This window comes from Amphiprion ocellaris, chromosome 5 (assembly GCF_022539595.1).
Source record: "Amphiprion ocellaris isolate individual 3 ecotype Okinawa chromosome 5, ASM2253959v1, whole genome shotgun sequence".
In the NCBI taxonomy this organism is placed as follows: Eukaryota; Metazoa; Chordata; class Actinopteri; family Pomacentridae; genus Amphiprion; species Amphiprion ocellaris.
This window is the reverse complement of record NC_072770.1, coordinates 22,587,318-22,598,994: the sequence shown is the minus strand read 5'-3', so window position 1 is coordinate 22,598,994 and position 11,677 is coordinate 22,587,318. Positions and strand designations below refer to the sequence as shown.

The 11,677-nt window shown below is 38.8% G+C and overlaps 2 protein-coding genes across 3 annotated transcripts; both read right to left on the bottom strand.

Moving 5' to 3' along the window:
• Positions 1–86: 86 nt before the first annotated feature.
• Positions 87–2,329, bottom strand: cdab (cytidine deaminase b). Its single transcript, XM_023298012.3, has 4 exons — positions 2,077–2,329; positions 1,182–1,293; positions 744–801; positions 87–440 (listed from the first exon to the last, which is right to left on the bottom strand). The coding sequence occupies exons 1-4, from the start codon at positions 2,261–2,263 to the stop codon at positions 300–302; spliced, it is 498 nt and encodes a 165-aa protein (XP_023153780.2). The 5' UTR covers positions 2,264–2,329; the 3' UTR covers positions 87–299.
• A 386-nt stretch (positions 2,330–2,715) lies between these two features.
• On the bottom strand, positions 2,716–10,498 carry LOC111587887 (trypsin-like). Of its 2 annotated transcripts, none has more exons than XM_023298014.3 (6): positions 10,395–10,498; positions 7,735–7,803; positions 7,425–7,575; positions 7,095–7,236; positions 4,774–5,031; positions 2,716–3,145 (listed from the first exon to the last, which is right to left on the bottom strand). In XM_023298014.3, the coding sequence occupies exons 2-6, from the start codon at positions 7,793–7,795 to the stop codon at positions 2,996–2,998; spliced, it is 762 nt and encodes a 253-aa protein (XP_023153782.1). In that variant the 5' UTR covers positions 7,796–7,803; positions 10,395–10,498; the 3' UTR covers positions 2,716–2,995. The 2 variants fall into 2 exon arrangements, with proteins under 2 accessions (XP_023153782.1, XP_035798695.1); XM_035942802.2 differs by having other exon boundaries at positions 7,735–7,806; positions 10,395–10,473.
• Positions 10,499–11,677: the final 1,179 nt, after the last annotated feature.

The window sequence follows — 11,677 nt, the reverse complement described above, 5'->3', positions numbered from 1 at the left end:
TTCTTTAAACTAGTACATACATTTTATCTACAACTGAACATTGTTGGGTATAATAAAGCACATAGCTCACTGATGAATTTTCAAGATTAATTTTCAAACTTTGCATTTATTTATATTTCAATGTGGATGGGGTAATTTAAATATGACATTGTTAACAATTAGCAAATAATACAAGAACAAGTGTTTACCATAAATAAAAACATCATGAACACGTGTTCAGCATGTACATTAAACACAGTAGATGTCGTGGTGGCTCCAGCAACCACTACTTGTATGCGTTTTTGTACTAGTATACAGACTTAGTACTCATTAGGAATGTCAAACACTTTCTTCATGGACATGTCTTCAGGGCCGAAGGAGATGGGCAGCAGCTCATCCACAGTCATCTTCTTGTACAGACCATCAGGCTTTGTCAGGTACACATCCCAATTTGACCCGAACTGTGAAACGAGGGTTAAAGAAAGACATTAATTATAGTAACTAAACTCTCACACTGAGAGCATACAGGATATTGAAGTGTCAGACTCGGAGCTTCTCGTTAATAGGAAACTAGCACCTGCTAATGTGTTACCCAGGCAAGTACAAAACGGTATAAATATTGCTGAGCACCTGTTTCTTAGAATGACTAAGTCCAGCTAAAATAAACTTACACTCTCCTAAACAGAGAGCTGGAGACTGTGTGCACTGGAAAGTAATAAATCCCTTTAAAAACTGCACTAAAGCAAGACAAGCAGAGATAATACCTCTCTCATGAACTGCCTGCAGCCACCACATGGGGAAATGAACCGGTCAATCAGGTCACTGCAAAGAACACATGAGGAAGAATGTAGCAGAGAAAACAAAAGACCTGTAGAGGCAAACAGTTACGTGCTCATGTCTACATCTTGGGAAATGTATTTAAGTTAAAAACAAATGCCTTTTAGCCTCTGCGATCTTTTCTACTAAGTTTTCACAGATAATACAAATACAATCACAAGCTTATTCAGGTGCAGTGTGTTGATTCCTGCTTTACAGAAACACTGCCCTAAATCACTTTGGTTTACGTGCAAAAAGAAACGCAATGGGAAGTGAGTCATGGTTTGCTAAGTGTTGATTGTGCAAGGTCAAGATGGATGTTGGTGTCTTAAGAAATACAGAAAACTTTACAGATTGCAGCGTGTGTTGTCAGAAGTTCACATTACCTGGCAATTGCAATAGCCTTGAAACTTCTGTAGCCTTCTGACACTGCCTTTGAGATGGCATTCCTTTCAGCACACACGCCGAGATTGTTGCATGCGTTCTCCACATTGCAGCCTGCCGGAGACACAAGTACAGACATGGAATAAATGCATAGAATTGTATATGTGCTAAAAAAATTTTTTAAAAAGTGGTCTTTTAAAGGGCAACCTATTTACTTCCTCTGGCCTAAACAAATAGTTACTCAATAGGTCTTTGCACTCAGCTGTTTGCTAGCTATTTGTCCCCCAGACATTTCTACTGAGGGACACGTGACTTGCTCTGCTTTGTACAGCACACTGACAGGACAGTTGTGTCTTTACTTTTCTGTTGACAGTGACTTGACATCCCTGACAGTGTGTACAGTGTTGTTGACGCAACTGATGCAATGACAAAAGGTCACTTCAGCTCATGGGAAATTTAAGATCAAGTTAACATCCAGAGAGATGCGATTTGATTCAGTCAGCATTACTGATAACAAGTTGTGGTGATGATTTAATTATGATCAGCTGTAAAGCGACATGTTAAATATAAACCTTTAGTCTGAGTCTGATTATTCGAACTGTCAGGTAATCATTAACATAATGTACCAAAATGAAAACATTTTCCTGTAATTTGAAATTTTCATCATACTAATGCAATTCTCTAACATGTCTCATTTTTTTCAAACGGCAATGGAGCAAGAATAGACTTGACTCAAATGCAAGTTACATAATACTGTAGCTCTCGTGTCTACTCTGCTTTCAATGTAGTACATTTGAACTATCCTTTTTAAGGACTGACATATTCTCAAGAAGTCTGATTATGCTTTCCTGAAGCTCTTTTCAATCATCAAGACACAAAGTTTCACAAGTAACTCACCTGTAAACACACAGTTGTCGTGGGTCAGGAGAGCAGCTCCCACTCTGAATTTGCTATAAGGACAGTAGGCTTGTTTCTTTGCCTCCTGAGACTGAAGAATCAGTTCTTGGACTGTTTCTTGGGACAAGTGGCTGGAGCCAAGGTCCTTAATATGCATTACCTCCCTGCTAGACTTGACTCTGTCCATTCTTGCTTTTGGGTTTTGTAAGGTTGCTTTTGAGTTGGTGAATGAGTCTATCGTGGCTCAGCTTTAAATGTGAATGGGACAGAGGGAAAGGGGAGAGGGTGCTGCCACAGCCAATCACTTGCTAGGATGATGACATGGTGTCATGAAGGAAGGGGAGGAGGTTTTGTTGTCGTCACTGTCCATGGATGTGACATTAAACATTAACAAACACAAAAATAATTTTCTTTATTGGTTTTGATCCTTGTCTATTGCGTATTAAGGTCCATAAACAGAGGAGTCAGTCTGAGAAAAGCTGTATCTCTGCTTTTAAGTTCAGCTTTTTCTGACCAGTGGCAAAATTAAGGATTTCAAAGAACAAAATGAAGCCAGAAGTTATTGTAATCCAGAATCTATGACAATTTAACTTCACTTTTAAAAAAACACTGTATAATAACTAGAAGATACAAAGGGAATGTAGTTGAACAAATATGACAAACTTTATTTTTTTTTATAATAATCTGAGTCTTCTAATGATATTCAATCAGATTTTGAGCACAAGGTCTAAGTTCACAGATTGTAAGTTTACACTCGGGTGTAAAATCCAAGTAATTTAATTTTAGTAAATGCATTTATGTTTAGATAAAAGTTCTATATAAAAGACAGAGCAAAACATAAAAGCTGTTGGGTACATTAGGATCCACTCAAATATTCATCATAGTAGAGTCTTCTATAAACCAGTCACAAAGAGTCTCATTAGCTGTACTGTATAACCCAGTTGATCCAAGAAAGGTAGCTTCTGACTTTGGTGTAGACGCCGGGGTAGTAAGAAACCGCACAGCTGATGCCCCAAGATACGATGCCTTCAAATTTTCCATCACAAACAAGAGGTCCTCCTGAATCCCCCTGAAGAGTGAAAAGCAAGCAAACAATTTCAGAGGGTTTGTTCGGACACATTTTAATGTAAAATATACAGATGTAAGATATAGATGGGTGATAGAATAAAGGAAAAAACAGAATAATTGAGAGAAGCACAATGAATGCAGATGCCACCACATAGGTGCACCGTATAGCATAACTAAGAAGATAGCATCTAGTCATACTCTGTGACATCTTAAAATGCAAATCAGGCCCATCTGATTTTAATTTCAGGGCAAGAGGACAAAATCTCAATGAATTGGAAGGACCGTTCATTGTTGGGGAACAGATGGCAGGAGCTTCAGTCACTAAGACTGCTGGCCAGTGTTTTGGTAGGAACATTAACTAAAATGACATCTGCAGCATCGACAGCAAACATTTAAGACATGTGATATGTCAGGAACAAAAGAAGAGTTACCCTTCCTCAGTTGACTAAGGAAGTGATGGCAGGATGTGATGAGACTATGAGCAAGAGCAGTTCCACAGTAGAAAAGGATCACATGGTAGGGTTGCACTGCACAAGCTAACCATTAAAAAGATGAACACATGTGACAGCTCAGTGGAGTAATAAATGTAGACACAGGTCTATAGAGATGCAGGAAATGATAAAGTCAGATGAATCACCAACAGAACGTCACAGGATGGACTCCTTGACCTTAGAAAGGAGATCAATTATTCTCTAGGGGAATTTGCTGACTTTTTTTGGGTTCATTTGTCCCCTTAGAGGCAAGAGTCGCTATAAATCAATACAAAATTATTCTGAGTGATCACCTTCATCCCATGATGAAACATTTCTGTCCTGATGGGTGTTGGTGCTACTGAATCGTCTGAGTAAAAACATTATGCGAATTATATGCTATGGCCATCACTTAAAAGAGATTTTGGACTAGCCTTCCTTTATTTTTGTCACCTATCTGTAAGTTATAATGCAAAACTTGAATTTTGTGTACTTCCAAAATTTTGGTGTAAAAAAACAAGCAGCCCTAATCACTATTTTTGTATTATTAATAGACGGTGAGTGATTTCAAGCAAAAAAGAAAACCAAGAGAATTATTACCAACTCTGCTACTTTTCACATCTACATGGAACATTTCTTTCTGCATTATTCATTTTGGATCATTCTTATGCTTCTCTGATCTACTCTTATCAACACAGTCTTCAACCACAACAGGCAGCCATTTTCAGCCAAAAAGAAAAGGTCTAAAAATCTACTATACTGTTTACCTAATACCTATATAATTTAGCCAAAGCTAGTGAACATAGTTTACCACTTAATAGATAAAGAAAGATTTTTTTTTGTCAGGATTTTGGTGAATTTGAAAACAGAGCTAGAGGGAGAATGAATTTTGGCCTTTTATTTGTCAAGTGTCCAGAAAAATAACTCCAAGTAAATACAGCTGACTCTGTTTGCTCACATTTGTCAACTACATAAGCTGATAATACGTAACCAGCTTGTTCCCATGTGGCCAAAATAAATAAACAAATGTAACATATATAAATGAATAACTCAGCTGAATTGCCTCTTCCCACTTTAGTACAAGATTTCTATTTAATTCTGATCTTATTGCATCATCTGGAAGTGTTTGATTATCTGTGAAAGCCAAAAGAAATCTCACCTGGCAGGAGTCTTTCCCTCCGTAACGATAGCCGGCACAAATCATGTTTTTCGTGCTCCTGAAGTAGTAGAATTTCCAGCAGCTGGTGTACAGCTCCACATCCACAGATCTCAGCTCTGATGACAGCACTCGCCCATAGGCCCAGGTCACGCCCCAGCCACTGACTGTACAATGACTGAAGTCCTTCAGCGGGGGTGAGCTCTGGTCTGGCAGAGGTATCGGCTCGACGTTGGCATTAATGATAGCTGGACGCTCCAACTGTCCCACAGAGAATATATCCTTAAGTCAGTCCTCATAAAAAGCTGATGCTGATGAAGGTAGCATTGTACATTTTCTGTTCACAATATTAAACAAGTTTCATTAAAACTTAAATATACCTCCTGTAGTCCACAGTGTAATAATGTTCTATTGTTCAGGTAGCAATGAAACACTCACTGGTTCCTTCTGGTAAGTATTTGTAATGCAGGTACAGTGCATCAAAACCAGACTATGGGGAATGAGGTAGTATCAGTTGAGTATTTAGACGAAAGGAAGAATTTTATTCTGTTACTGGGAAACAAAAATGAACTTTGGGGACATTTATGTTAACAGTGATAATCTGCAGAACCTCTAAAGTAATAATGATGTAAAGCATTTCAGAATTGTGATGTGGAACTATGGAGGTACAGTAAGGTAATGAACAGGCTTTTGGAGAATCCCTCAAAACTCACAGTGTTTAGTGAAAAAGTTCTTTCTAATACTGGGATGCAACAGTGTAGTTTTGGGGTAGGAAACTCAAAAAAGGGGTTGTAAATGTCAGAATAATGAGGAAGTCATCATCAGTCATGTATGGAGCACAACAACACAGTCACAGAGGAGCCACTGAGCACTAGTTGTCTGCAGTTTTGATCTACCCTAACAGCTCACAGTCTTGTTTTCTACCACTGTACCTGCATTTTAGTAGGAGCCAGTTAGTATTTTGTTGTTTACTGTCCACATTATGCAGTAAATCTTTGGCAGTATTATTGTTATCACTCTTCCAAATGATTTACTCATCTGTTTATATGTAAAGCTGTGAATCAACAACAAGAACACAAGGCCAAAGATGAATCAGTAAACCAAGATAGCAGCTTATTCAGTGAATGAGAGAAATTTCATGTCATCTAACAGAAGTTCACTTGGCAGTAAACCAACCAGGAAGTTGTGTTTCAGTGGCAAAACTGTTGCAGTGCACAGGAAAAATTTCTCTGAACATTAAAAGCAGTGAATCTCTGAGCTCACTGACATCAGAACTACACAACAACTAATAAAATGAATAATGTTTAAAGAACACTCCAGTAGTTTTATACTGAAACATCCATTGATGGGCAGAGAAAATAACCCTGATGATGTCAGTCTGGGTCACTTCAGCTTGGTATTTGAGACTACACATTTAAAACAGAAACTCAGGGCACAGAGTTAGAAAGAAATGTGCAATTACTATGTAGAAAGACTCCAAATAAAAGGCACATACATAATGATCATTCGCTTTTGTGCCACTTTCAAACTATAGCAGTCAAAGGTGAAACTTGACAGACCCGTCTTTATTGACAACTGTGAATATTATCACACCATACACTGCAAAAACTCAAAATCTTACCAAGTCTGTTTCTCTTATTTTCAGTCAGAATGTCTCATCCCACTCGATTTAAGATAAATTCACTTAACAGGTGACATTTCAGCAAGATGGAGAGACTTGTTTTAAGATAATGCATCTTAAATATCTTGTTAAGTCAAACAATCTTGAAATTATCTTGTTTTGAGTTGTATTTTACAAGAAAACTCAAAATAAGTTTAATACATTTCAAATTAGGAGGTTACATGAAAACAAAAATCTATTCTTGAGTAGAAAAACTGCTAATTGCTGCTAAACTGGCTTATTTTAAGACACCTAAGCTTGACAATCCTGGTAAAATATACCTTAACATAAGTTTTCCCAGCTAATATTAAGATGTCAATATTCTAAATATCGTATCTTGTTTCAAGAAATCTTACCAAGCCATTTTTTCACTTATTCTATTGGCAGATTTTTTTTTCACTTATTTCAAACTAAAAGTTCCTTGAAGTAAGTTTTTTTTTCTTGTTTTGAGAGGGGCATTTTTTCCAGTGTAGTACACAGCTTGTGCAGTTTGTTGCTTATTTCCCATCACATTTTTCAGAGCCTGAACTATATCGCAGGATTTAACAGCGTCTGGAACCTAATTAGTGCTTGAAATCCACTCACCCAAAATCACGAGATGTATGTTAAATCATTATCTTCATCAACACGCAACCCTGTGTCACATTCCTCAGTGTTTCCTTACCTTAAGCAGCATGATATCATTGTCAAGCGTCCAGTAACTGTAATCGTGGTGTTTGATGACTAAAGAGACGTTGAATATCTGCTCATTTTCTTCCTTCTTGACGAGATTGTGCTCACTAAGGACCACTTGTATCATGTGACTCCTACAAGAGCACAGAGACCAGATTTTTAAGGTGTTCATTCACTACTGATCAGACAATCTATCACGCCTTGCTGTTCAAATAATTAAGAGAATTGAAATATTGCTTTGAGATTTGTGTGCAATATGCATCATTTCTTTAATAGGTGTTCAGTAGATGTGGTGATCAGACGTAGAGCTGCAGGAACTTACGGCCTCCAGCAGTGGGCAGCAGACACCACCCACTGTGGGTGGATGAGGGTGCCACCACAGAAGTGAGAGTTGCTGTACCAGAGCGAGGCTTGATACTTGATGGAGTAAGGTCGCACCACTCCACCTCCAATGATTCTCTTCCCACACACGCCTGAGGGCAGATTAGGAGGTTATACAGCCAGATATAGAAAGACTCAGGTCAATGATCCTTTTCAAAAAAACAAAGATGGCTCTTTATTCTGTTACAAAGTCAATGTCCAAAAGACAGATTGTGATTGTATTGTCTGTAGTCAGTGCCATTGTACCTCACCTGTCAGGATAACAACAAGCAGGAAGAGCAGTGAGATGTGACACGATGGAGCCAGATTCATTCTAGCAACTGCTGAAAAACAATAAAAAATAATCAAGATAGTCAATATTGCAGGTCATAGAATGGTAAAAAGGTCCAGTATAGTAGAAAGAAAGACATATTAAATGCACACATTCTACTACTATATTGTACTTATTTTTATATGCATATATTATATGCAGACATGTAGCAGGTAGGAATTAATATTAATATTAATAAATTTTTTACTTTATGAGACTGTGGCATGTCTGAAATAGATTAAATTAAATTGAATTGAAACATTAACAAGGTAATAGCAGTCGGTTTAAAGACATCCTGAGTTATAAACTGCAATAGCCACGATTTCAAAATTCTGAATCAATTCACATGGAAGATCAATTAATAGCAAACTATCTTCACCCCTGTAACTGAATGCTTTCTTGAGACTTCTAGACAAATCAGTGCTGTTAGTTCAGTCTCACTTATCACCAAATGTCTTATAACTCTAAAATGCTACTTGGAACATATGAGGTTTCTGGAATAAACATCAGAACTTGAAAAAGCTTCTTTAGCGCAGCCAGGAATGTTCTAATAATAAGATTAAAGCTGCAAGCAGCGTTGGACGGGTCCTCGCATCCATGCTGGTCGTCGAATCCACGCACGTCCACCAGGTGGCGCTGCGACCGAGAATGCATGTCGGCCTCTGGATGTGGTGAGGGCCGGACTGTGATCACACGTGTAAAATTTCAGGCAGATTGGAGCATGTTTAGGGCAGTTACACAGCAGTTGATGTTTCATGGCGAAGCATCAAAATTCACGAGGTCGCCATGGCCATACCCTCAGACTTAAGGTGAGCATTTTGATAACTTTTGATCACCCATGCCTGGAATACATCCTGGCCAAATTTCAGCTCTCTCGGTGTTACCCTGTTTGAGTTTATAGCTTTTGAAAATGTCTAAAAATGACCCAAAATTGTCAAAACATATGACATATAATTCAAAATGGCCGGATTCCTGTTGGGTTTTGGGCATGAGTGTCAATTACATTTTTGTGTGTCTTGACGAGTTACATATGCCTACCAAGTTTCATGATTCTAGCTAAAACGTACTGGCCGTAGTAACTGTTTGAAATTTTCCAGGTGGCGCTATGGAGCCATTTTGCAACACACATATGCAGTTTCCCTAAAATATCAAATGGGTTGCCGGTCCAGATATGTGTGGTAATTTTGGAGAGCATTTGAGCATTTTTAACCTGTCAAAAAGTACTTTGTTTATTACGGCAATGATGCGTTGCCATGGCAACAGTGTTTTATGAATCGTCAAAATCTTCACACTGTGGCATCGTCTCGGCGTAACCACTCAGCTGACCAATTTTCAAGATGATATGACAAAGTTTCCGGCAATGGTAGGTGCAAATGTAATGACAAATACTTCCTGTTGCCAATAGGTGGCGCTATGACTGTGAATGTATATAACCACATGGATATTGTTAGGGCTGGACATTGATCACACATGTAAAATTTCAGGCAGATTGGAGCATGTACAGCAGAGTTAGGCACCACTTCCTGTTTCATGGCGAAGGATCCATTTTTTTGGGAGTCGCCATGGCCACGCCCTTTGAAATGAGATGAACATTTTGATAACTTTTCATCAGGTCGCGTGTTTGCATATATTGGCCAAATTTGACATCTCTCGGACTTATCCCCGATGAGTTATTAATTTTAAAAAATTTACAGCTAATTCAAGATGGCCGACTTCCTGTTGGGTTTAGGGCGTGGCCATGATTGACTTTTTTGGGTTTCCTGATGTGCTGAATATGCATGCAAAATTTTGTAGCTGTAGGTGAAACACTTTGCCAGTTGGCCTAATGACCAAATTTTCAATTTTCCAAGGTGCGCTATGGAGCCATTTTCCTACACACATGCGCAACTCCCATAAAATATCAAATTTTTCGCCAGTCCTGATGAGCATGCCAAGTTTGACGCGTTTTGGGGTATGATAAGGCCGCCAAAAAGGCAATTCAAAAGTCCGGAAAAGAATAATAATAATAATAATAATAATAATAATAATAATAATAATAATAATAATAAATAATTCCTTGCATTCCAATAGGGTCTTCGCACCGTCGGTGCTCGGACCCTAATTAGTTTTTATACTATAAACACGACTTCAGATATAAGATACACAAAACTTCTGGCATTACCCACTTTTGGTTTTATTGGCTGATTATACTGGTTTAAAACAAGAAAAGGATGGAACAGAAACAGAGCCAAGATTCACAACCAGTGCATAGTGGCTGCTCCCAAAAACTTTCACATCTCATCCTAACATCGTAATATCAAAGCTTAATATCTCAACATTTGCTATGCACTGAGATATGAGCTACTACAACTAAGATCATGCTTGATGTGTGGATTACAATTACAGTCCATAGTTTGAAATAAAAGTATTAACATCTGGCAGCTCTTGCTTCTTTGCAGTCATGTAAAAGGGTTTTCTGACTACATTCAAGTATGAAGAAAAAGAATCCTAAAGAAATTTTTCTATTACATTAACAGCTGGCAGTCTGCCCTTATTCTCCATTCCCACAGCTAATGAGCTATAATATGTAAATGTATATCATAGTATACAAAGACACCTCACCTTATCAATACTCAGTTAAGAATCAGTCCAGCATCCACACACTCCCACTCTGGCACAATCTTCCTATACAAAGACAAGCTTGGGGGCTGTCAAGCCTCTTTTATACCATACCCATGCCTATCACTCTTATTATTCCCTACCATGAACCCCCATTTGTCTAAATGTCTCTCTCACATGGAAAGGAGAGTCTGACCTAGTACATAAAAAAACCCAGCCTTCTCTTCTATTACACCTTTCTTTCTAGGGCCTTTGTTCTCACAACTTCAGCCTTTTGTCCAGTAGTGGAGACAAAGTGAATCCTGATGGAGATGAAACCCAACAAGCCGTGGAAACGATACTTGACAGACATGTTGTTGGTATATCCAGTGATGTTACAGAGACAGGACAAAAGCACGAGTCTGAGGCTTGATGTCTGATATATATTTGCCCTCTAGCACACCACCAACCTGAGATGTTGCAGGACATAACAGCGTTCATTTTTTTTACTTGTACAGTCAGAAACGATGCAGCCAGCAGAGTCAGAACAGAGAGCAGAAAGCAACAGTGGCTCAGAGTGTCTCTTATACTTCTGTTTTTCCCTCAAGCAGACTCATGGTCAACATAAAACTGTTGTGTTTAATGGGAAAACCAGTGTTAAATTAGTGCAAAGCCTGCTCTGTGTTGATAAGTCTGATCCAGCAGGGATGCGCTGTGGTCTAACTCCTGTCTTCAGTACACTTCCACTCCCCTCCCAGCTTTTTTCATCTTCCCAGGTGTCATTTGTATTTAGGTTCCCAGCAGTTTTTTTCCTTTCTGAGTTCCCACACATGGGGGCGTTTGGTTTGTAAGTCATAGCCTCCATAAAGTCCACACTCCCCAAGGTGTCATTCCAACTGTGAGGGTGAAAGGTGATAGCGTGCTCCGCTCTCCCTCAGGTGCAAAGTTAATGTGACAAACAGAACGCCTTTGTGTGTGTGTGTGTGTGTGTGTGTGTGTGTGTGTGTGTGTGTGTGTGTGTGTGTGTGTGTGTGTGTGTGTGTGTGTGTAGGACAGAGAGAGTGAGGCAGGTGTCTTGCACAGAACACGGTTATCTCAGTGGTGAGTCTGAGAGCAGCACGTGTCACTACACAGAGACTTGTTTTCCCAATGAGGACAATTGAGTTGATAGAAAAAACCCAAATATGTCTATTTGTCTATGGATTTAATAGCTATATTCGCACCGTGTCAGCAAAATCTCATTAAAAGTTAATATAAGAATGACTAGTTATGGCTTCCTGGAGAACGTTTGGGAACAGTGACTCCCT